The sequence below is a fragment of the Thalia democratica genome, chromosome 6 (genome assembly GCF_965202585.1).
Source record: "Thalia democratica chromosome 6, ktThaDemo2.hap1.1, whole genome shotgun sequence".
Lineage (NCBI taxonomy): Eukaryota > Metazoa > Chordata > Thaliacea > Salpida > Salpidae > Thalia > Thalia democratica.
The window spans coordinates 2,802,137-2,828,348 of record NC_139170.1 but is presented as its reverse complement, the minus strand read 5'-3'; the positions used below and the strand labels follow the sequence as shown (position 1 = coordinate 2,828,348).

At 25.9% G+C, this 26,212-nt stretch overlaps 5 protein-coding genes across 5 annotated transcripts; 4 read left to right on the top strand and 1 right to left on the bottom strand.

Moving 5' to 3' along the window:
* The first annotated feature begins 3,850 nt into the window (after window positions 1–3,850).
* Window positions 3,851–4,963, top strand: LOC145838093 (serpin B10-like). Its single transcript, XM_082945630.1, has 2 exons — window positions 3,851–4,436; window positions 4,599–4,963. Exons 1-2 carry the CDS (start codon window positions 3,851–3,853, stop codon window positions 4,961–4,963), a joined length of 951 nt encoding a protein of 316 aa, XP_082801756.1.
* A 7,399-nt stretch (window positions 4,964–12,362) lies between these two features.
* LOC145838092 (serpin B6-like) lies at window positions 12,363–13,477 on the top strand. The gene is made up of 3 exons (XM_082945629.1): window positions 12,363–12,849; window positions 12,910–13,023; window positions 13,107–13,477. The coding sequence occupies exons 1-3, from the start codon at window positions 12,363–12,365 to the stop codon at window positions 13,475–13,477; spliced, it is 972 nt and encodes a 323-aa protein (XP_082801755.1).
* Window positions 13,478–17,877: 4,400 nt separating this feature from the next.
* Window positions 17,878–18,996, top strand: LOC145838091 (leukocyte elastase inhibitor B-like). Its single transcript, XM_082945627.1, has one exon. The coding sequence runs from the start codon at window positions 17,878–17,880 to the stop codon at window positions 18,994–18,996; it is 1,119 nt and encodes a 372-aa protein (XP_082801753.1).
* A 3,215-nt stretch (window positions 18,997–22,211) lies between these two features.
* On the bottom strand, window positions 22,212–22,757 carry LOC145838090 (leukocyte elastase inhibitor A-like). The gene has a single exon (XM_082945626.1). The coding sequence runs from the start codon at window positions 22,755–22,757 to the stop codon at window positions 22,212–22,214; it is 546 nt and encodes a 181-aa protein (XP_082801752.1).
* A 2,010-nt stretch (window positions 22,758–24,767) lies between these two features.
* On the top strand, window positions 24,768–25,886 carry LOC145838087 (leukocyte elastase inhibitor-like). The gene has a single exon (XM_082945624.1). It carries the CDS (start codon window positions 24,768–24,770, stop codon window positions 25,884–25,886), a length of 1,119 nt encoding a protein of 372 aa, XP_082801750.1.
* The last annotated feature ends 326 nt before the right edge of the window (window positions 25,887–26,212 follow it).

Genomic DNA, 26,212 nt, shown 5'->3' with positions numbered 1-26,212 from the left:
ATTCATATTGTGCAAAACTAATTTTTTAATTCATATTGTACAAAACTAATTTTTCATTTCATATTGTGCAAAACTAATTTTTAAGTTCATATTGTACAAAACTAATTATTTAATTCATATTGTGCAAAACTAATCTTTTAATTCATATTGTGCAAAACTAATCTTTTAATTCACATAGTGCAAAACTAATTTTTAAATTCATACTGTACAAAACTATTTTTTTAATTTATATTGTACAAAACTAATTTTTCGATTCATATTGTGCAAAAGTAATTTTTCAATTCATATATTCATATTGTACAAAACTAATTTTTAATTCACATCGTACAAAACTAACTTTTCAATTCATGTTGTGCAAAACTAATTTTTGAATTCCTATTGTGCAAAACTAATTTTTCATTTCATATTGTACAAAACTAATTATTTAATTCATATTGTGCAAAACTACTTTTTTAATTCATTTTGTGCAAAACTAATTTTTTAATTCACATAGTGCAAAACTAATTTTTAAATTCATACTGTACAAAACTATTTTTTTAATTCATATTGTACAAAACTAATTTTTCGATTCATATTGTGCAAAAGTAATTTTTCAATTCATATATTCATATTGTACAAAACTAATTTTTAATTCACATCGTACAAAACTAACTTTTCAATTCATGTTGTGCAAAACTAATTTTTGAATTCCTATTGTGCAAAACTGATTTTTAAGTTCATATTGTGCAAAACTAATTTTTTAATTCATATTGTGCAAATCTAATTTTTCATTTCATATTGTGCTAAACTAATTTTTTAATTCACATAGTGCAAAACTAATTTTTCATTTCATATTGTACAAAACTAATTATTTACTTCATATTGTGCATAACTACTTTTTTAATTCATTTTGTGCAAAACTAATTTTTTAATTCACATAGTGCAAAACTAATTTTTAAATTCATACTGTACAAAACTATTTTTTTAATTCATATTGTACAAAACTAATTTTTCGATTCATATTGTGCAAAAGTAATTTTTCAATTCATATATTCATATTGTACAAAACTAATTTTTAATTCACATTGTACAAAACTAACTTTTCAATTCATGTTGTGCAAAACTAATTTTTGAATTCCTATTGTGCAAAACTGATTTTTAAATTCATATTGTGCAAAACTAATTTTTTAATTCATATTGTGCAAATCTAATTTTTCATTTCATATTGTGCTAAACTAATTTTTTAATTCACATAGTGCAAAACTAACTTTTCAATTCATATTGTACAAAACTAATTATTTAATTCATATTGTGCAAAACTAATTTTTCAATTCATATTGTACAAAACTAATTTTTTAATTCATATTGTGCAAAACTAATTTTTTAATTCATATTTTGCAAAACTTATTTTTCAATTCATATTGTGTAAAACTAATTTTTCAATTCATATTGTGCAAAAGTAATTTTTTAATTAATATTCTACAAAACTATATTTTTAATTCATATTGTGCAAAACTAATTTTTCAACTTATATTGTGCAAAACTAATTTTTAAATTCATATTGTGCAAAACTAATTTTTTAATTCACATTGTGCAAAACTAATTTTTTAATTTATATTGTGCAAAACTGATTTTTCAATTCATATTGTGCAAAATTAATCTTTTAATTAATATTGTACAAAACTAAATTTTTAATTCATATTGTGCAAAACTAATTTTTTAATTCACATAGTACAAAACTAATTATTTAATTCATATTTTGCAAAACTAATTGTTTAATTAATACTGTACAAAACTAATTTTTTAATTCATATTGTACAAAACTACTTTTTCAATTCATATTGTGCAAAACTAATTTTTTAATTCATATTGTACAAAACTAATTTTTCAATTCATATTGTGCAAAACTAATTTTTCGATTCATATTGTACAAAACTACTTTTTCATTTCATTTTGTACAAAACTAATTTTTTAATTCATATTGTACAAAACTAATTTTTTAATTCACATAGTACAAAACTAAATTTTTTATTTATACTGTGCAAAACTAATTTTTTAATTCACATTGTGCTGCAGTTCAAAATTTATGTTTCAACAACTTTTTGTGTTTGAAAAACTTGTATATATTTAAAATGCATCTGACACAGATTGAGCTTGCAGCTCTAACTTAGTAGTGTTTGAAGGACAAAGAAAAAAAAATAACCAAATTTATTATTAAACTCAATGAAAAAATGCGTAAAATCTGAAATTCAAAGTTTTTTTTGCTATGTGGAATAACAGCTCCAGTGCCCCCTACGCGATGACCTACAGCCGATGATAGTAGTATTGTATTTTCTTGTAATTAGTTAAAAAATGTTTAGGTGCGCACTTAGCATCAAAAGAAAAATACAATGTATTTTATATATTAAAGTCTAACACTATATTCCTCGCCTATTTACAAAAAGTTTGTCATAAAAGTTTTATTAGGCTTGTTTGTATTTTTTGTTGAGATGTTAAGTTTTAAAAAAAGAGTCTATAAAAATTAGCTATTATACATTCCAGAAATATAACCAGTCCAGTTACGTTTATTCCAGAGCTCATTGAAACAGCTGTAATTTTATTTGTAGAACACATGTGTTACATTTGCTTCACTGTTTTCAGTGTTTAATAAAAATATCGTTCTTTAAGCATTACTTTTTATTTTTAGTTGTTCTTTGTTGTTTCAAATACTTTATTTTTCACTTTAGTCTCAGTATTTCTTATTACTAAACTTATTTCTGATTTTTTTATATCTGTTTACAGTAAACTTAATTTTTTCAAATGTTTTACTCTTGTAAGAATCACTGAAATGATTGAGTCTTCCAGTATGTTTTTCCGAAGTTTTGCAGAGAATATTTTATGTTGAGGAGAAGCTAGAAGTTGATGCTAAATTTGAAATTTGTGTAACTATTATTGTGGGATCTCACAGATCATAGAAAGTATAAATGATAAAACTGATTTTAAGGAGATGAAAAGACAAAATTTACTTTAAGAACATATTTAAATATTTTGTATATAGTGCTTTAATTTTAATTTTTTAAACTGAACATAAATAACTATTTAGTCTAAACGTTTTGCAAAGTTTTTAAAGTTACTAACTTATTTATCTAATCATTTCAAAAGTATTTGGTCATATTATTTAATTTAAATAAAAATTTATATATTAACAAGTATCAGCTGAAACTTATATACTACAACTAATGTACCAATTTATAACATTTTAAAGGTTAAAAAATAAATATTGTAGTAGCTCTTTTATTACAAAAACTAAAGGACACGGTAAGAAAACCATGAACTTTAAGAAAAACTAGTTATAATTTACAATATATAACTTTAAAGTTTAGTTGAGCCATTTTTTTCTGTTTAATATATACAAATTCTGTCTATTATCTTAATCAAAACGAAACACAGCTCATTAGCGCTAAAAGTGTTAGAACAAACCACAGTAAACACTACAAAATCAAAATAATTGTTGTAGGTCACTTATTTTATGGTGGATTATTAATTGTGCATTTTGAGTTTGTTGCGTTTTTAATTACGTAATCAGAATGTAATTATTCAGTTACTAAACAATTTAGTCAGGTATAAAAGACATACTAGAAATATGTCTTATTTTGTTACTCAACAATATTTGTAACATAAAATTATTTTGATATACACTAGGCTATAATATTTTTAATTTGATCAAAACATTTTGCATTTAATATTCAGGGAGCATTAAAATCAACTAATGATTTTCTTAAGCTTTACAAACTATAAAATTATTTTATACACAACAGTTAAATAATGATTTATTAATGAGCAATATAGAATTATATTTTAGCTTGTAAAGTTTGTAGTGTCTAAAATCAGTATGAATTTCAACTCGTTTGATGTCAATCTCTTTGAAAAGCTCTGTGAAATCACTGATGAAAACGAAAACATTTTCTTTTCGCCATTGAGCATTTCGCTTGCTCTTTCTATGTTACTACTAGGTTCAAATGGAATAACCAAGCAGCAGATTGAAGAAGCACTAGGATTTGTGAAAGATGAAGAACTTCTTTCTAAGCTCAAAGCGCTGACTGATGTACTTAACTACGATTCTAATAATTTAAAAGTTGAACTTGCTAACTCTGTCTTTCCTTCAAAAGCGTTTCAGATAATTTCAAAGTACGAGAGTGATATGAAAACTGTATTTAAATGCCAAATTCAATCTTTAGACTACAAGAACAATACAGACAAATCTAAAAATAAAATCAATGGTTGGGTTGCAAGTTGTACTAATGGAAATATTAAAGCTCTGTTTAGTGATTTGGACCCTGAAACTGCATGTGTTCTAGTTAGTTGTATCTACTTTAAAGGTGATTGGTGTGAAAAGTTCAAGTCAAGGTTAACTAAAGATGAAAAATTCTATTGTACAGAAAATAAAACTTCTACTGTTGAAATGATGAGACGGACAGGTTTTTACTTTTACATTTCAGTTGATGAAAAAGGGTTCAAGTGTGTGAGAATTCCTTACAAGCAATCAGAATTTAGTATGCTGATAATTTTACCGGATGGGAAAAACGGATTGAAAAGTGTAATAGAAAAACTGGTTTAAACTATTGAAAATCTGCAAAAAGTTGATAACTTCGATGAAGAATATATCTCGCTAGCAATGCCAAAGTTCAAACTTGACTATGAAGCTAAATTGAACAAATGCTTACATTTGTTGGGAGTAAAAGACGCTTTTGATGAAGAAAAATCAGACTTCAGTGCAATGTCCACGCAATCCAGTGGACTTTACGTCTCCGAAGCAGTCCACAAAGCATTTATTGAGACAAATGAAAATGGAACTGAAGCAGCTGCGATTGGATCAACTTTTGTTGACATGTGTGCCTCTTCATTAGAAGAAGAGTTAATACTCTTTACAGTTGATCATCCGTTTGTGTTGATGATTTTGTTTAAAAATCAAACTTTGTTCATGGGAAAAGTTACTTCGTTGTAAAGAAGTTTTAATCGATTGTTTTCGTTTGTACATCCCGTTCTATTAATTTTTATTATGAAGTTGTGTTTGATGTTTTGCATGAATAAGTTTAATAAATAGTGTTACGTTGGGTTGTGTAAATTTTAATTTTTGTTAAATAAATTGACATTTCTTAACAATTGTCTTATTTTGTTTAAACCAAATGGAAATAGCTATTTTTTACAACTTAAAAGGGTTCAGCAGCAAGTAAATAGATATTCTACTCAGTTACATTTAAATACTTTTGAAGTCTTGTGAAAAGCAGAAACTTTTCAAAATTGGTAATATTGTTACGCAATACAAAAAGCTGATGTCTTAACAAATTATGTGAAGCTCTAAGAATAAAATAGTATACGTTATATATTACTTGTATATACTGAATTTTATCAAAATGTTAAATTGATGTTACATTTAGTTTACAGTAACCTCTCGCTTATTTACGCACATTGTGTTCACAGAAAAAGTGCGTAAAGATATGAGAGATCGTAAAGAAACGAGAGGTACCAAATATACTAACTTTAATAGCTGTTTTTTATATTGCTTCTAGTTAAAAGCAGACTGGGCACTTTCCCACTTTTAACTATTTGTTTACTTAATTTATAAATATGAAAACAACAGATAAAACTATACATGTATTAAAAAAAAAGATTTGAATTTCTATAAAATAATAATACGAGTAGATATAGTTTTACTATATTGATAATAAGTAGAAATTATCTTTATCAAATTCAATTTATAATTTAGCTTTTCTTTTCAATTATAAGATGGTGTTTATATAGGGCAAGACTGCTGTATTATTTTTTTTTGTGTTTTAAACTCTCATTATTTTTTTATACTTTTATTATTAAACACAGTCATGTTTATTTCAGAATTTTGATTTAATCTCTTATTGTTAACAAAATTTCTGATATACTGAGGTATAACTAAATGTTTATCAATTAGTCAAGGAACATAAATTAACAAAATTTAAAGATATAGAGAGGTGTGTTAGCGTTCAAAAACATATTTTAATTCAGAAATATACATTAAACCTAATTTGTGCAATATTAAAAAAAATGAAAGTTTTTATTTTCTGAATTTTATAGAATTCTGAAATGCGTAACTAAACGAGAGTGCGTAACGTCACGAGTGCGTAAAGATCCGAGAGGTTACTGTAGTATAAAGTAATTATGAAAAAACATACTTAGATAAAGAAAAGTCATGTTTTAAAAATTAGTTTATTGATAGTATTTACTAGTTAACGATATATAATGATTTTATTGAAGTCTACTAGCGATACGTAAGATAGTGTATAAGATATAAAACATAAGATTATGATAATAACACGCTTAATTTGACTTATACCTTATACTTGTTAACCACTGACAATAAACATTGCAAAAACATAACCTATTTGTTTGAATTTAGTGCAATCGCTAAATACATTTTCCATTTTACTAACATAATGTGAAGAATTTAAACTACAACACCAGAATCTTTATCGAAATTTGTGACAATGATATTTTTTTGTCATTTTAATATTGTTTAAACTCTTTTATGCAACCCTTGCCTTAATCATTCTTAGGTCACCTAAATCAATTCGTGTACCACTATAACCGCAAGATCACAAATTTTGGCATCTAAACTGTTATGAGCTTCAGTACTAAGTTATAGTCTATACAAAGTACCCCTATTAACTGCATAGTTATAGAGGTACATAAATTGATTTAGGCGATTTCAGTATGATTAAGGGTTGCATAATAGAGTTTAAACAATATTAAAAGTAACAAAAACATCATTATCACAAAACATATTTTACAAGTGTAAATAATTGATTTTTATTACTTAAAGTTTTAAAAAATCTAAAAACAGCACGAGGTTTCCGCAGCAATTTGTTAATTAAATAACTTAACAATTATTTTTTAAATATTATTTGCTTATATTGAAAGGTAATAGAAACAACTTGAGTATTGTTAACTTGTGTAAAGCTCTAAGAATTAAAATAGTAAATAATATATACAACTATGATATAATAAATTTTTTAAATTGTTAAAATTATGTTATAATAAGTAAAGCGAATAGTATTTTTAAACAAAATAATTTTATACAAAAAAATGATCATGTTTTAAAGATACTATTGCGAGGATTTAAATCAATTTTTTATAAAAAAATAATATTAACATCAGCTATAGCAGTTCACTTGCATTCGAGTGTATAAATATGCTTACAAATTGTAAGCATATTGTTTAAGATTATAATTTTATGAAACCTTTTTTAATTAGGTTGGAGCCTGGTGTTTATTAACCCATAAATGTGTTGAAAGTAAATCAGTTTGTTTAAAACAAACTGTTCTTAAAATTTTATTATATCCAATAAGTAAAAAATATTCAATTTATTTAACAAAGTTTAAAATTGTTAATTATTCAAACTCAAATTTTCCAAATTAACCACGATATTTCTTGAGATTATATATGTATTTAAAGAGCTTGTAGTTTAGCAGTTTAGAACTTCTGATATAAGTTGTGTAGTTTAGTTATAAAAATATCTAGATTCTATATTGCTTTATTATTTTTTAGAATAACTTAAATGATTTATGTTAACAATAACCATTATAGTAGACAAAAACTTAGTATATTAAAATAGCAAAGCAATTTTTAAATTGTTTTTTTTTTTAATAATTGACCTTTTTTGCTAGTCATAATTTTCCTTTGTTAGTAAGCTTTTGTAATTTTCCATTTATTTCAGAGTTTTGTTTATACAGTTTACTTTTTTGTTTATACAGTTTTCTAAATACTTGTAAACAAATATTTAAAAAATAAAACTTGAATAATGTAAACCAATTTTTCAGTATTAAACAACTACTAATAACTTATTATAAGCTATTCGAAGTATAATTTTTTTTTCAACTATAGTCTTTGAAGATATAGGGTAAGTATAAGAACTTAGCTTAATTTGTTTTTAAGTGCTTTTTAACTTTTTTACTAGTTCAGAAAACAGTAAATAGCGGTCTAGGTTCCGAATTTTCTAAAAACAAAAATTTCTGGCCTACGATTTACTTTTCAGCTAAAAACATACTAATGAATAAAAATAAAGATTATGTAGTTAAAAACTACAATTACGTTGTACATTTATCAATCGTTAATTACTATACTATACTAGTCATTTATTTTTGCTTATTATCATTATTTTTTTAAGTTATATTTTTGTTCAGTTTACCACATCTGTTTTAAATAACTGCGACCCGTGAAATATTTTTTCTCCTTTAAGCATCTCGCTAGCAACTTATAAAATTTTCCCGTAAATCATAAAATACTTTCGGCCAGTGATCTAGAAAATTAACTTAATTTTACTTAGATTTTTTGGAAGTATTAAGTCAATTTGTTTAGTTTAAATAATTTTGTTATTGTTTAAAGCAAAACGTTCTAGTTAAATTAAGCGTGTTATTATCGTAATCGTATGTTTATTATCTCTAACGTGTCGCTTATAGACTACAAAAAAATAACTATATACCATTAACTAGTTAATAACATATGTAACTTAGTTTAAACATGATAGTTTCTATGTCTACTAATGATTTTTCATCATTACTTAAAGTTAGCTACTTTGAATTTTAGATAATAATTCAGTTTATATTAGAAATACATAACGTATATTATTCTAATCTTAGAACTACATAAAAAGTTATGACACTAGCTGTTTGTATTGTGTATAAATATAACCAACTAATTTTGAAACGTTCTTGCTTATTACAATACTTCAAAAGTACTTAAATGTAACTGAGTAGAATATCTATTTACTTGCTGCTGAACCCTTTTAAGTTGTAAAAATTAGCTATTTCCATTTGGTTTGTATACAAAATAAGATCATAGTTAAGATATCTTAATTTATTTAACAAAAATCAACATTTACACAATCGAACCTAACAGTATTTATTAAACTCAACGAAAACCATGCATAACATCAAACACAACTTCAAAATAAAAACGAATAAAACGGGATGTACAAACGAAAACAATCGAATCCTGAAATCTTCATTACAACGAAGTTACTTTTCGCATGAACAAAGTTTGATTTTTGAACAAAATCATCAACACAAACGGATGATCAACTGTAAAGGGTATTAACTCTTCTTCTGATGAAGATATACAAATGTCAACAGAAGTTGATCCAGTTGCAGCAGCAGCTTCAGTTCCATTTTCATTCGTCTCCACAAATGCTTTGTGGACTGCTTCGGACACAAATAGTCCTGTTGATTGCGTGGACATTGCACTAAAATCTGCAAGACCACTACAAGGTCTAACGCTAACAAGTCACTGTTCTTTTAAAATTAACTACTATCGACAAAAGCTTTATGTTTAAAAGAAAAGAATTGTTAGCTTAACACTGTGATCTATTTTGAATATTGAATTAAAACTTCACTTTTTAATGATAAATTTTGTTAATGGATATGGTTAATAAGATCTTGTTTTTTAACTTACGTGTAATTTTAAAAAATCTTATACATTATTGGAACTATAATAAATAACGTATGTTTTAATATAACTTTTTTTTCGCTTTAACTATCTGTAACAGAAGACGGCAAGCAGAAGTCCAGAAGCCGAATTTTTGAAAAAGAAAAATGTCTGGCCTACGATGTGCTTTACTGATAAATGTATTTTTTTATAAATAAGATTAAATTAGTTTTTTGTAGTAATAATTACAATTAGGTTGTGAGTTAATTAGTTAGTAATTACTAATGATTTATTTTTGCTTGTTTTGTTTTTGTTTTAAATTGTTTTTCATATTGTTGACTTCATTTTTCTTTAAATAACTGCGACTTATGAAAGAAGTTTTTTAAAAAAAGCGTGTTGCTAAGAACTTGCGAAATTTTTCCGTAAATTATAAAATAACGCCGAACAGTGATTTATAAAAATTCTTAACTTTTACTAATCATAAAAATTTTAAACTAATCTGTTTAAATTAAAAATATTGCTATTATTTTAGAATATGTAAAGTATATTCAAACTTTTTTTTTTTGCAAAATAGACTATTTTATTTTGTTTTTAACTCTTTGAAAGTCAAAAAAATATATAAAACTAAAAAAATATTATTAGAATAACTTTTGAGGACATATTTAAAAAATATGAGTTTTTTACCTATACTTGTTTTAAAACAAGTATGAAATTAATATTAATTTATAGTTATATCACTGACTTATTTTTTCTATTTAAAAGTAATGAGTTTTACTATTTATTTTTTTAGCTTAGTTTATATTCAGTTTGCTTTTAATCAGTAAATTTTTTAATTTATATTGTACAAAACTAATTTTTTAACTCATTGAAACAGCTGTACTTTTTTTAGTACACATGTGTTACATTGCTTCACTGTTTTCAGTTTTTTAATAAACATTAAGTTGTTTAGGCATTACTTTTTATCGCAAGTTGTTCTCTATTGTATCAAATACTTTATTTTTCACTTTAGTCTATGCATTTATTAGTACTAAACTCATTTCTGATTTTTGTTAATCTATTTACACTTCACTTATTTTTTTCTAAATGTTTTACTCTTGCACAAGAATCTTTGAATGATTTAATTGTTCCAGTATGTTTTTTCCTAAGTTTTGCAGAGAGTATTTTATATTGGTGAGAAGCTAAAAGTTAATGTTAAAGTTAAAATTTGTTTAACTATCATTGTGAGATCTCACAGATCATTGAAAGTAATAATGATAAAATTGATTTTAAGGAGGTTAAAAGACAAAATTAAACAAAACCTGCTACATAAAACAGTAAATAAAATAATAAGTATAAGTTTATGTGTTAAAAGTTTGCTTTTTATGTTAATATATAAATTTAAAGATAAATTGAAACATGTTTTATCTTTGTTCTAACTTTTTTTTACTTTTTACTTTTTTAATCAGTGACTTTAAGTTTAAGCTTTAGGTTTTGATGTCTTGGTCTAACGTTTAACAAAAGACTTGCAACAATAAACACGTTTTTCCTCCAATCTAGTCAGCCCCGTTTAGCATAACGATAGGCTAAGGAGTCGATCTTACCTTACATAGTTCATAAAAACAATTAAACCTGTCAAAAGATACCATTTTAGAACTTTTATAATCATATGTTATCCCATTTTATTTACGAAAAACATTAAGGTTAAATAAACAATTAAAACAAAAATATTTTTATAAAAATAAGTATGTTTGTGTTATACTTTGAATACATACACTTTGAACTTCAATAGAATATTTCTGTATTAAATTTCGGAGTAAACTCATTTGGACTTATAAATGTATTTTAAAATATCTTTTCTAATAAAATATCATAAAAAATAGTTAATTTATTTAAAGATAATGTTACATTAAATGTTTATCATAACACTATAAATATCGTAAAAAAAAACATCTGTTAACAAAAACATTTACGGCATGTTCTAAACTCTTTTCTCTATAAGTGTTTTAATGCATTATTTGAATTTTCATATTCCTAAAATTGTTATTTGTTTATGTGACAGTACTTGACAATTGATTTATTTACAGTATTCAAGTAAAACTGTTCGCTACCTAGAGCGATTTTACGTTGGAAAATTTGAAAAGTATCAAGGTATGTTTATTGCATATAAAACTAAACAATATTATCCATTAAACTTAGTTATTATATATCATAGCTAGAACACCAATTTATTTTAGGTTACAAAACTGTTTGTTAGATTTTTATTACAAAAATTAAAGGACACCGTAGGAAAACCATGAACTTTAATAAAAAACTACAAAAAGTAATTTTTTATTCCGTTCATTATTATTTTTTTATGTTTAATATAAACAACTTCTGCCTGCAGCAGTTATCTCAATCAAAACGAAATATAACTTATTAGCGCCAAAAGTGGTAGACCAAACCACAGTAAACACTAAAAAATAAAAGTAGTTGTTGTAAGTCACTTATTTTATAGTTGATTATAACTTGTCGCGTTTAAATTAAGTAATCAGAATGTATTTAGTCAGTTACTTGACAATTTAGTCAAGTATGAAAGGCATACTAGATATATATCTTATTTTGTTACACAACAACAATTTGTAGTATTACAAAAGTTGCTTTAATAAACACTTGGCTCTAAGGTTTTTAAGTTGATTAATAAATTTCGCATTAAAATTCAGGGAGCACTTTAATAAACTAATAAAATTCTTAACCTTTATAAACAGTAAAATTATTCTATACACAACAGTTTAATGATGTTTTATCAGTAAGTAAGGTTTTCAAGCTGATCAAAATATTTTTCATTTAAACTCAGGGAGTTACAATCAACTAAAAAATTTCTAAACCTCTAAAAACTGCAAAAATATTTTATACACATTAGTTAAATAATGTTTTATCAATGAGTAATATAGAATTATATTCAGCTTGTAAAGTTTGTTGTGTCTAAATTCCGTATGAATTTCACTTCGTTTGATGTCAATCTGTTTGAAAAGCTTTGTGAAAGCACTGATGAAAACGAAAACGTTTTCTTTTCACCACTGAGCATTTCGCTTGCTCTTTCTATGCTACTACTAGGTTCAAATGGAACAACCAAGCAGCAGATTGAAGAAGCACTAGGATTTGTAAAAGATGAAGAACTTCTTTCTAAGCTGAAAGCGCTGACTGATTTACTTAACTACGATTCTAATAGTTTAAAAGTTGAACTTGCTAACTCTGTCTTTCCTTCAAAAACGTTTCAGATGGTTTCAAAGTACGAGAGTGATATGAAAACTGCTTTTAAATGCCAAATCAAATCTTTAGACTACAAAAACACTGCAGACAAATCAAAAAATATAATCAATGGCTGGGTTGCACACTGTACTAAAGAAAAAATTAAAGATTTGTTTAGTGAATTGGATCCTAAAACTGCATGCGTTCTAGTTAGTTGTATCTACTTCAAAGGTGATTGGTTTAATAAGTTCAAAAGTTATAAAACCAATAAAGCTCAATTCTATTGTGCAGAAAATAAAACTTCTACTGTTAAAATGATGAGACGGGAATGTTCTTTCTCTTACATTTCAGTTGATGAAAAAGGGTTCAAGTGTGTGAGAATTCCTTACAAGCAACCAGATTTTAGTATGCTGATTATTCTACCTGATGAGAAATTTGGTCTTAAAAGTGTAATTAAAGAACTGGACGTTGAAATGAAAGTCTCAAAGATGTTAACAAGTTCCATTATGAATATGTTTCGTTGAGAATGCCAAAATTCAAACTTGAGTATGAAGCTAAATTGAACGAATGCTTACGTTTGTTGGGAGTAAAAGATGCTTTTGATGAAAGTCTTGCAGATTTTAGTGCAATGTCCACGCAATCAAGTGGACTTTTTGTCTCCGAAGCAGTCCACAAAGCATTCATTGAGACAAATGAAAATGGAACTGAATCTGCAGCAGTAACTGCATCAAGATTAATACCACATACAGCCATTAAATGCAACCGAGAGCCAATTCGTTTTACAGTTGATCATCCGTTTTTATTCATGATTTTGTTCAAAAGTCAAACTTTGTTCATGGGAAAAGTAACTTCGTTGTAATGAAGTTTTCATGAGTTAAATATTTTCGTTGTATTTGTTGCTTCATTCTTATGTATTGTTAAGCTGTGTTTGCTGCTATGAATAGTTTTCGTGAGTTCTTAAATGGATTTTAGATTTGTATATTTTTGATAATTAAACTAAGTTTCTTAACAATGGAATATTTTGTATTAAATCTATTTTAAATATAATTTTCTATGGTTTAAGGTTTGAAAAATTAAGTGTGAAAATTTGAAACCTTTATACTTTTCATATACGCAATACAAATAGATCATGTCCTGTAACTTTCGTGAAAAATATACTACTTAATTTAATATATCATCTTAGTAATATATATAATATTATTGTATACTTAAGTCCTAATGCAAACGACAACTATTGTTCTTTGTAAAGTACTTTGTAAAGTAACACGAATAAAGTCTAAAGAAGAAAAATACAAAAGGTAACCAACAATTTATAATTATGACTTTATTTACTACCAAGATATTTTAAAAACTGTTTTTTTCATACTCTTCGTTCTTGACCACTAAAATATATATTCTAACCATAAATAACTAAGCCATTAAATGCAACAGAGAGCCAATTCATTTCACAGTTGATCATCCGTTTGTGTTCATGATTTTGTTCAAAAGTCAAACTTTGTTCATGGGAAAAGTAACTTCGTTGTAATGAAGATTTCAGGATTCGATTGTTTTCGTTTGTACATCCCGTTTTATTCGTTTTGAAGTTTTGTTTGATATTATGCATGATTTTCGTTGAGTTTAATAAATAGTCTACGTTTGGTTGAGTACGTGTTAATTTTTGTTAAGTAAATTGAAATTTCTTAACAATTGTCGTATTTTGTTTAAACCAAATGGAAATAGCTATTTTTTATAATTTAAAAGGGTTCAGCAGCAAATAAATAAATATTCTACTTGGTTAAATTTAAATACTTTTGAAGTAGTGTAATAAGCAGGAACGTTTCAAAATTAATTGTAAATATTGATACGCAATACAAACAGCTAATGTCATGACAAATTGTGTGAAGCTCTAAGAATAAAAAAAGTATACATTAAACATTACTTGTATATACTAATTTTAGGAAAAAGTTAATTTGATGTTTCATTTTTTGACTAAAAAGCAATTATGAAAAACACAATTAGATAAAGAAACAATCAGGTTTTAAAATTTAAGTTACTGATAGTAACTAGATAACAATATCTAATTATTTTATCGAAGTCTACTAGTGATACGTAAGATAGCGTATAAGATAAAAACATACGATTATGATAATAACACGCTTAATTTTACTTATACCTTAAACTTGTTAACCACTAACAATGAACATTGCAAAAACATAATCTATATGTTTGAATTTAGTGCAAGCGATTAATACATTTTCCATTTTACTAACATAATCTGAAAAATTTAAACTCCAGAACCTTAATCCAATTTTGTGACAATGATGTTTTTGTCATTTTTAAGATGTTTAAACTCTTTTATGCAACCCTTAATCATTCTAAAGTCACCTAAACCAATTTGTGTACCAATATAACCGCAAAATCACAAAGTTTGACATCTAAACTGTTATGAGCTTCAGTACTTAGTTATAGACTATACAAAGTACCACTATCAACTGCATAGTTAAATTGGTACATAAATTGATTTAAGTGACTTCAGAATGAATAAGGATTGCATAAAAGAGTTAATGATATTTTTGTCACTTTCATATTGTTTTTAGCGTTTACAAAGCAGATTTTAGAAGTGTAAATAATTGATTTTTATTACTTCAGGTTTTAAAAATCTTAAAACAGCCAGAGGTTTCCGCAGAAACTTGTTAATAAGATAACTTAAACAGTAATTTTTAAAAATTATTTGCTTATATTGAAAGGTAATAGAAACAACTTATGTCTTAATAACTTATGTAAAGCTATAAGAATTAAAATAGTAAATGTTATATACAACTATGATATAATAAATTTTATTAAACTTGTAAAATGATGTTATAATAATTTAAGCGAATAGTATTTTTTAAAAACACATTTTTATACAAAAAAATGATCATGTTTTTAAGATGCTATTGCGAGGATTTAAGTCAATTTTTTATAAAAAAATAATATTTACATCAGCTAAAGCAGTTCACTTGCATTCGAGTGTATAATTACTCTATTAAATTGTAACCATTTTATTTAAGATTATAGTTTTATGAATTTCTTTGATACTCTATCTTTGAAATCAGGTTGGAGCCTGGTGTTTATTAACCATTAAATGTGTTTAAAGTAAATCAAGTTGTTTAAAACAAACTGTTCTCAAAATTTTAATAAATCAAATGAACAAGAATATTTATTTTAATTACCAATGTTTAAAATTGTTAACTATTCAAACTCAAATCTTCAAAAATGACCACGATATTCCTTTAGATTATATATGTATTTAAAAAGGTTGTAGTTTAGCAGTTTAGAACTTCCGATATAAGTTGTGTAGTTTAGTTATAAAAATGATTAGATCGTACGTCGCTTTAAAATTTTTTTAGTACAACTTAAATCATTTATGACAACAATAACCAATATAGTAGACAAAAACTTGGTATATGAAAATAACAAAGCAATTTTTAATTTTTTTTTTTATAAATGACCTTCTTTGTTAGTTATAATTGTCCTTTGTTGGTTAGCTTATGTCAGTTTCCACTTATTTCAGAATTTACACATGTTATTTGTTTAAACAGTTTTCTAAATACTTATAAATAAATATTATAAAAATAAAACTTTAACAAAGTAAACTAATTTTTCAGTATTAAACAACTACTGACAACTTATTATAAACTATTCGAAGTATAAAATTTAAAAACTATAGTCCTTGAAGATCTAGGGTAAGTATTAAATTACATTAACTATTCCGATCGGAACACGGCAAATAGCGGTCCAGGCACCTAATTTTTAAAAAACTAAAATGTTTGGTCCACAATGTACTTTTTAGCTAAAAACATACTAGAATAAAATAAAGTTTTTGTCGTTAAAGTTTACAATTAGGTTGTAAATTTATCAGTTGTTAACTACTAGTAATTCATTTTCAATTATTTTGTGATTTTTTTGTTTAAAATTGTTTTTTTTTTATACTGTTTACGACATCTATTTCAATAACTGTGACCCATAAAATATTTTATTTTCTATTAAGTGCATCTCGCTAGCAGCTTGTAATATTTCCCGTAAATTATAAAATGCTTTCGGCCAATGATCTAGAAAATTACTTAATTTTACTTGGATTTTTTTGAAATATTAAGGTAATTTGTTTAGTTTAAATAATGTTGTTATTGTTTTATATCATAGTGGTAATAGAACTTTAAAATTTTAATTGTGCTAAATTGATATTTATACGTTTTTTGTAAAAATTTATCAAACAAAACACAAGCCTTAAAACTTTTTAAAAATAATTTCAATGATATTAATATAATGTGTGCTTATTAGCTATACTTGTTTTTGAAAAGTATCAAATAAATAACATTTAATTGTTTAAACTCTTTGCTACTTTATATTACTTTATCTATGTTTTCGTTTCAAAAGTAATAAACTACCCCTATTAATGTATTTTAAAACTTTCAAAAGTACAATTACCAACTGTAGTTTGTATATACATACATATATATAGCAACTATAAATAACCAAACTATATTACTATATATCTACAATAAAAGCAACTTATAAAATTTAAAAGGCTTAATGAAGTTAACTGTAGCTAATTTACTGCAAAACCTTAAACAAACTTTTGGTCAGATAAGATTTTGGTTAAAAAAAAAGATTTATAAAAACTGCTCATAAATAAAATAACTAGACCTTACATACCATAACTCTAAATAAGTTTATTATTATTAAATTCTAGCTTTAACTTAATTGTCAAAATAAATTGAATTAATAACCTAACAATTATTTTCTGTTTAAATACTAATCTGCTGTAGGTAGTAGTTACTTTTAAAAAACAGTGACTCATTAGCGCCACAAGTGTCAAAACAAACAGTAACAAGCATTAAAGAAATAATTATTTGTTTAATATCGCTTATTTTATTTTTTATTATTAGCTGTGCATTTTGAATTTGTCGCGTGTTTATTAATCAAAATGTATTTACAGGCAGTTCAGTTACTTAACAATTTGGTCAGGTTAGAAAGACTAACTAGATATATTTCTAATTATGTTACTCAAAAATATTTTGTAGTATTTTAAAAATTTCTCTGATAAAGATTTGGCTCTAACGTTTTTAAGTTAGTCAAAACATTTTGCATTTAAACTCATGGAGTTATAATCAACTAAAAAATTTCTTAAGCTTTACAAATTGTAAAACTATTTTACACACAATAGTTTAATAATGGTTTATGAATGAGTAATATAGAATTATATTTCAGCTTGTAAAGTTTGTAGTGTCTAAAATCAGTATGAATTTCAACTCGTTTGATATCAATCTGTTTGAAAAGCTCTGTGAAATCACTGATGAAAACAAAAACATTCTCTTTTCACCACTGAGCATTTCGCTTGCTCTTTCTATGCTACTACTAGGCTCAAATGGAACAACCAAGCAGCAGATTGAAGAAGCACTAGGATTTGTGAAAGATGAAGAACTTCTTTCTAAGCTCAAAGCGTTAAATGATGTACTTAGCTACGATTCTAATAGTTTAAAAGTTGAACTTGCTAACTCTGTCTTTCCCTCAGAAACATTTATAATGGATGCAAAATACAAGAGTGATATGAAAACTGCTTTCAAATGTCAAATCCAGTCTTTAGACTACAACAACAATGCAGACAAATCTAAAACTAAAATCAATGATTGGGTTGCACGTTGTACTAATGGAAAAATTAAAGTTTTGTTTAAAAAATTGATTCCTGAAACTGTATGTGTTCTAGTTGGTTGTATCTACTTTAAAGGTGATTGGTTTGATAAGTTCAAACATTATAACACCTACGAAGCTCCATTCTATTGTACAGAAAATAAAACTTCTACTGTTAAAATGATGATAAAGAGAAATGACTTTCCGTATGTTTCAGTTGATGAAAAAGGGTTCAAGTGCGTCAGAATTTCTTACAAGCAACCAGATTTTAGTATGCTGATAATTTTACCTGATGAGAAATTTGGATTGAAAAGTGTGATCCAAAAACTGGACATTAAAACAGTTGAAAACCTCAAAAATATTAATAAATACTGTGATAAAGACATCTCGTTGAGAATGCCAAAGTTCAAACTTGAGTATGAAGCTGAATTGATCCAATGCTTATGTTTGTTGGGAGTGAAAGATGCTTTTGATAAAAGTCTTGCAGATTTTAGTGCAATGTCCACGCAATCAAGTGGACTTTATGTCTCCGAAGCAGTCCACAAAGCCTTTTTTGAGACAGATGAAAATGGAACTGAAGCTGCAGCAGCAACTGGATTAGTTAAGAATTATATTTGTGATTTTTCTCCAGTCAATGAGCCAATTCGCTTTACAGTTGATCATCCGTTTGTGTTGATAATTTTGTTCAAAAGTCAAACTTTGTTCATTGGAAAAGTAACTTCTTTGTAATGAAGTTTTATTCGATTGTTTTCGTTTGTACATCCCGTAATATTCTTTTTTATTATGAAGTTGTGTTTGATGATATGCATGGTTTTCGTTGAGTTTAATAAAGAATAGGTTTGGTTGTGTAAATGTTGATTTTTGTTAAATAAATTAAGATATCTTAACAATGATCTTGTTTAGTATAAAAATCAAACGGAAATAGCTATTTTTTTACAACTTAAAAGGGTTCAGCAGCAAGTAAATAGATATTCTACTCAGTTACATCTAAATAATTTTGAAGTATTGTGATAAGCTGGACCGTTTCAAAATTAATTTAATATTGATACGCAAAACAAACAGCTAATATCATGACAAATTGTGTGAAGCTCTAAGAATAAAAATAGTATACGTTTTATATTACTTGTATATACTGAATTTTATCAAAATGTTAAATTGATGCTACATTTGTTTGAGTAGAAAGTAATTATGAAAAAACACAAATAGATAAAGAAATATCATGTTTTAAAAATTAGTTTACTGATAGTATTTACTAGTTAACGATATATAATGATTTTATCGAAGTGTACTAGCGATACGTAAGATGGCGTATAAGATATAAAGTATACGATTATGATAATAACACGCTTAATTTGACTTATACCTTCTACTTGTTAACCACTGACAATAAACATTGCATAAAACATAACCTATATGTTTCAATTCGGTGTAATCGTTTAATATATTTTTCATTTTGCTAACATAATGTGAAAAATTTAAACTACAACACCAGAACCTTTATCCGAATTTGTGATAATGATGTTTTCGTCATTTTTAAGATGTTTAAACTCTTTTATGCTACCTTTAATCATTCTGAAGTCACCTAAACCAATTTGTATACCACTATAAATAAGCAGTTAATAGTGGTACTTTCTATGGTCTATAACTAAGTACTAAAGCTCATAACAGTTTAGATGCCAAACTTTGTGATTTTGCGGTTATATTTGTACACAAATTGATTTAGGTGACTTTAGAATGATTAAGGGTTGCATAATAGAGTTAAAACAATATAAAAATGACAAAAACATTAATACAAAACATGTTTTGTAAGTGAAAGTAATTAATTAATTTAAGGTTTTTAAATTAAGTACAGTACGAGGTTTCCGCAGCAATTTGTTAATAAGATAACTTACTCAGTTAACTAAAAAATAAATGGATATTGATATGTAATATACGTAATAGAAACAAATTATGTCTTGATAACTTATGTAAAGCTTTAAAGTTAATATAAGAGTTAAAAAGTAAATGTTGAATTCAACTATGATATAATTAATTTTATTAAATTGTTAAAATGATGTTATAATAAGTTAAGCGAATAGTATTTTAAACAAGACAATTTTGTACAAAAAAATGATCATGTTTTAAAGATGCTATTGCGAGGATTTAATTCAATTTTTTATAAAAAAATAATATTAACATCAGCTAAAGCAGTTCACTTGCATTCGAGTGTATAATTACACTAAAAATTGTGACCATATTATTTAAGATTATAGTTTTATGAATTTTTTTGATACTCTATCTTTGAAATCAGGTTGGAGCCTGGTGTTTATTAACCCATAAATGTGTTTAAACTAAATCAAGTTGTTTAAAACAAAATGTTCTTAAAAATTTTAATAAATTTAATGAGTAAATAATATTTAGTTTAATTACCAATGTTTAAAAATGTTAATTATTCAAACTCAAATCTTCAAAAATGACCACGATATTTCTTGAGATTATTTATGTATTTAAAAAGGTTTTAGTTTAGCAGTTTAGAACTTCTGATATAAGTTGTGTAGTTTAGTTATAAAAATAATTAGATCGTACGTCGCTTAAAATTTTTTTTAGTACAACTTAAATCATTTATGATAACAATAACCAATATAGTAGACAAAAACTTGGTATATGAAAATAACAAAGCAACTTTTGATTTTTTTTTATAAATGACCTTCTTTGTTAGTTATAATTGTCCTTTGTTGGTTAGCTTATGTCAGTTTCCACTTATTTCAGAGTTTACACATGTTATTTGTTTATACAGTTTTCTAAATACTTATAAATAAATATTTAAATAATAAAGCTTTACAAAGTGAATTATATTTATTGTTAAACTACTACTAATAACTTATTGTAAGCTGTTCGAAGTATATAACTTACTCAACTATATTTTTCGAAGATCTATGGGGAGTATTGAAATTTAGCTTAAATTATATGAAATTGTTTTAAACTATTCCGATCAGAACACGGCAAATAGCGGTCCAGGTGCCTAATTTTCCAAAAACTAAAATGTTTGGTCCACGATGTACTTTTCAGCTAAAAACATACTAGAATAAAATCAAGTTGTTGTAGTTAAAATTTACAATTAAGTTGTAAATTTATCAGTTGTTAACTACTAGTAATTCATTTTCAATTATTTCGTTTAATTTTTTTTCCTTTTGTTTACCACAACTGTTTTAAATAACTGCGACCCGTAAAAAAAATTCGTCTATTATCTAGCAAATTGTAAAACTTCCCCGAGTAATATAAAATGATATCGGCCAATGATCTAAAAAATTTACTTAATTTTACTTGGATTTTTTGGAAATATTAAGGTAATTTGTTTAGTTGAATGTTATTATTATATATAGTAAAACGTTCTAGTCAAATTAAGCGTGTTATTATCGTAATAGTATGTTTATTATCTCTAACGTGTCGCTTATAGACTACAAAAAATAACTATATACCATTAACTAGTTAATAACATATGTAACTTAGTTTAAACATGATAATTTCTTTGTCTACTAATGATTTTTCATCATTACTTTTTACTTAACTAAATGTAACATCACTTTGAATTTTAGATAAAAATTCAGTTCATATTAGAAATACATAACGTATATTATTTTAATCTTAGAACTACATAAAAAGTTATGACACTAGTTGTTTGTATTGCGTATCAATATTTCCAATTAATTTTGAAACATTCCTGCTTATCACACTACTTCAAAAGTATTTAAATTTAACTAAGTAGAATATTTATTTACTAGCAGCTGAACCCTTTTAAATTATATTGTTTACGAATCTTACTTTATTTAACAAAAATTAACATTTACACAATCAAACTTAATATTTATTAAACTCAACAAAAACTATGCAAACATCAAACAAAACTTCATTATAAAAAAGAATAAAACAGGATGTACAAACGAAAACAATCGATTAAAACTTCATTACAACGAAGTTACTTTTCCCATGAACAAAGTTTGATTTTTAAACAAAATCATCAACACAAACGGATGATCAACTGTAAAGGGTATTAACTCTTCTTCTGATGAAGATATACAAATGTCAACAGAAGTTGATCCAGTTGCAGCAGCAGCTTCAGTTCCATTTTCATTCGTCTCAAAAAATGCTTTGTGGACTGCTTCGGACACAAATAGTCCTGTTGATTGCGTGGACATTGCACTAAAATCTGCAAGACAACTATCAAAAGCGTCTTTTACTCCCAACAAATGTAAGCATTTGTTCAATTTAGTTTTATACTCAAGTTTGAGCTTTGGAACTGTTAGCGAAACATATTCATCATGGAACTTGTTAACATCTTTGAGGTTTTCAATAGTATCAACATCCAGTTTTTCGATCACACTTTTCAATCCAAACTTTTCATCAGGTAAAATTATCAGCATACTAAACATTGGTTGCTTGTAAGGTATTCTCACACACTTGAACCCTTTTTCATCAACTGAAATGTAAGAGTAATAACTTTCCCGTCTCATCATTTTAACAGTAGAAGTTTTGGTTTCTATACAATAGAATGATAATTCGTAAGTGTTATAACGTTCGAATTTTTTATACCAATCACCTTTGAAGTAGATACAACTAACTAGAACACATGCAGTTTCAGGGTTTAATTTCCTAAACAAATTTTTGATTTTTCCATTAGTACAATGTGCAACCCAATTATTGATAATTTTTTTTGATTTTTTGGTATTGTTCTTGTACTCTTAAGACTGAATTTGGCATTTTAAAGCAGTTTTCATATCACTCTTGTATTTTGCATCCATTATAAATGTTTCTGAAGGAAAGACAGAGTTAACAAGTTCAACCTTTAAACTATTAGAATCGTAGTTAAGTACATCATTTAACGCTTTGAGCTTAGAAAGAAGTTCTTCGTCTTTTACAAATCCTAGTGCTTCTTCAATCTGCTGCTTGGTTGTTCCATTTGAACCTAGTAGTAGCATAGAAAGAGCAAGCGAAATGCTCAGCGGCGAAAAGAAAATGTTTTCGTTTTCATCAGTACTTTCACAGATCTTTTCAAATAGATTGACATCAAACGAATTGAAATTCATACTGATTTGAAAACTAACTTTACAACCTAAAAAATTTTCAATGTTACTCATGAATAATTAATATTATTTAAATAATATTTTTCAAAAAGTTTTAAACGTTTGTAAAAGCCTAGGAAACTATTACTCTACTTATTTGCTTAAATTAATTTTTATTACTTTGTATATAACCAAATGTTTATTAAAGCTCTGCTTTAGTTATAGTATTAAGTTCTATTTTAAAGTAGCATGAATGTTTGTACAGTTTAAACTTAAAATAATTCGAGTTTTAATAATTGATATAAGTGTTAGAACAATGCAACAATGCTTAGAAGCGAATTTTTAATAGTTATTTAAACACGTAACAAAATCTATATTTGAATAATTAATAATAAATCATAAAATAAGTGATACTAATAAAAACAATTTAATTTCTTCAACTCTAGCTATTTTTCGTTTTGACACTTGTGGCGCTAATGAGTCACTGTTCTGTTAAAAGTAACTACTACCGGCAGAAGATTTGTATTTAAAAAGAAAAGAACTGTTAGCTTGTTAATTAAATTTATTTCGACAATTAAATTAAAACATGACTTCTAATGATAAACATGATTAAAAGCATAATTTTAATTTGTTATATTTCTAAAAATTTTATTTGTTTATGTGACAGTACTTGACAATCGATTTATTTACAAGATTATACAAGTAAAACTATTCACTACCTAGAGCGATTTTACGTTGGAAATTTTAAAAAGTATTAAGGCATGTTTTTGCATATAAAACTGAAAAATATTATTCATAAAACTTGGTTATTATATAACACAACTAGAACACCAATTTATTTTAGGTCAAAAAATATTATAGTAGCTTTTTAATTACAAAAACTAAAGGACACGGTAGGAAAACCATGTACTTTAATAAAAAACTAGAAAAGTCATTTTTTATTCCGATCTTTATTATTATTTTGTTAAATATAAACAACTTCTGCCTGCAGCAGTTATCTCAATTAAAACGAAATACAACTCATTAGCGCCAAAAGTGGTAGACCAAACCACAGTGATTATTAAAAAACAAAATTAATTTTCGTGAGTAAGTTGCTTTATGGTTGATTATTAATTGTGCATATTGAACTAGTTGCGTGTTTAATTACGTAATCAGAATGTACTTATTCAGTTACTTAACAACTTATTCAGGTATGAAATACATACTAGAAATACATTTATTTTGTTACAGATCAATATTTTGCAGTATTATTAAAATTGCTATAATAAATACTTGGCTCTAAAGTTTTAAAGTTAATCAAATATTTTTCATTTAAACTCAGGGAGTTATAATCAACTAAGAAATTTTTAAGGCTTTTTAAACTGTAAAATTATTTTATACAATGTATTTAAATAATGCTTAATTAAAGAATTATATAGAACTATATTTCAGCTTGTAAAGTTTGTAGTGTCTAAAATCAGTATGAATTTCAACTCGTTTGATGTCAATCTCTTTGAAAAGCTTTGTGAAAGCACTGATGAAAACGAAAACATTTTCTTTTCACCACTGAGCATTTCGCTTGCTCTTTCTATGCTATTACTAGGTTCAAATGGAACAACCAAGCAGCAGATTGAAGAAGCACTAGGATTTGTAAAAGATGAAGAACTTCTTTCTAAGCTCAAAGCGTTAAATGATGTACTTAACTACGATTCTGATAGTTTAAAAGTTGAACTTGCTAACTCTGTCTTTCCCTCAGAAACATTTATAATGGATGCAAAATACAAGAGTGATATAAAAACTGCTTTCAAATGCCAAATTCAGTCTTTAGACTACAAGAACAATACCAAAAAATCAAAAAAAATTATCAATAATTGGGTTGCACATTGTACTAATGGAAAAATTAAAGATTTGTTTAGTGAATTGGATCCTGAAACTGCATGTGTTCTAGTTAGTTGTATCTACTTCAAAGGCGATTGGTATGAAAAGTTCAAGTCAAGGTTAACCAACGACGAAACATTCTATTGTACTGTAAATAAAACTTCTACTGTTAAAATGATGACACAGAGAGATTACTATCCGTATATTTCAGTTGAAGAAAAAGGGTTCAAGTGTGTGAGAATTCCTTACAAGCAACCAGAATTTAGTATGCTGATAATTCTGCCTGATGAGAAATTTGGATTGAAAAGGGTGATAGAAAAACTGGACGTTGAAACTATTGAAAACCTCAAAGATATTAACAAATTCCATGATGAATATATCTCACTAGCAATGCCAAAGTTCAAACTTGAGTATGAGGCTAAATTGAATAAATGCTTACGTTTGTTGGGAGTAAAAGACGCTTTTGATAGTGGTCTTGCAGACTTTAGTGCAATGTCCACGCAATCAAGTGGACTTTTTGTGTCCGAAGCAGTCCACAAAGCCTTCATTGAGACAGATGAAAATGGAGCTGAAGCTGCAGCAGCAACTGGATTAACTATGCAGTTTCTTTGTGCTATGTCTTCAGTCAATAAGCCAATTCATTTCACAGTTGATCATCCGTTTGTGTTGATGATTTTGTTCAAAAATCAAACTTTGTTCATGGGAAAAGTAACTTCGTTGTAATGGAGTTTTATTCGATTGTTTTCGGTTGTACATCCCGTTTTATTCTTTATCATATGAAGTTTTGTCTGATGGTAAGCATGGTTTTTGGTTTATATATAGTGTTACGTTTGGTTTTGTAAATGTTAATTTTGTTAAATAAATTAGGATATCTTAACAATGGTCTCATTTTGTATAAAAACTAAATAGAAGTAGCTATTTTTTACGGTTTCAAAGGGTTCAGCAGCAAGTAAATAAATATTCTACTCAGTTACATTTAAATACTTATGAAGTAGTGTGATAAGCTGGAATGTTTAAAACTAATTAATAATATTGATTAGCAAAACAAA

Bases quoted from the DNA above. Each gene is read 5' to 3' on its own strand.
- LOC145838093 (XM_082945630.1), top strand. From the start codon at position 3,851: ATGAATTTCAACTCGTTTGATGTCAATCTCTTTGAAAAGCTCTGTGAA. The intron at 4,437-4,598 runs GTTTTTACTTTT...ATCTGCAAAAAG, and splicing joins TGAAATGATGAGACGGACAG to TTGATAACTTCGATGAAGAA.
- LOC145838092 (XM_082945629.1), top strand. From the start codon at position 12,363: ATGAATTTCACTTCGTTTGATGTCAATCTGTTTGAAAAGCTTTGTGAA. The intron at 12,850-12,909 runs GTGATTGGTTTA...TCTATTGTGCAG, and splicing joins TAGTTGTATCTACTTCAAAG to AAAATAAAACTTCTACTGTT. The intron at 13,024-13,106 runs GTATGCTGATTA...AAAGTCTCAAAG, and splicing joins TTACAAGCAACCAGATTTTA to ATGTTAACAAGTTCCATTAT.
- LOC145838091 (XM_082945627.1), top strand. From the start codon at position 17,878: ATGAATTTCAACTCGTTTGATATCAATCTGTTTGAAAAGCTCTGTGAA.
- LOC145838090 (XM_082945626.1), bottom strand. From the start codon at position 22,757: ATGAGACGGGAAAGTTATTACTCTTACATTTCAGTTGATGAAAAAGGG.
- LOC145838087 (XM_082945624.1), top strand. From the start codon at position 24,768: ATGAATTTCAACTCGTTTGATGTCAATCTCTTTGAAAAGCTTTGTGAA.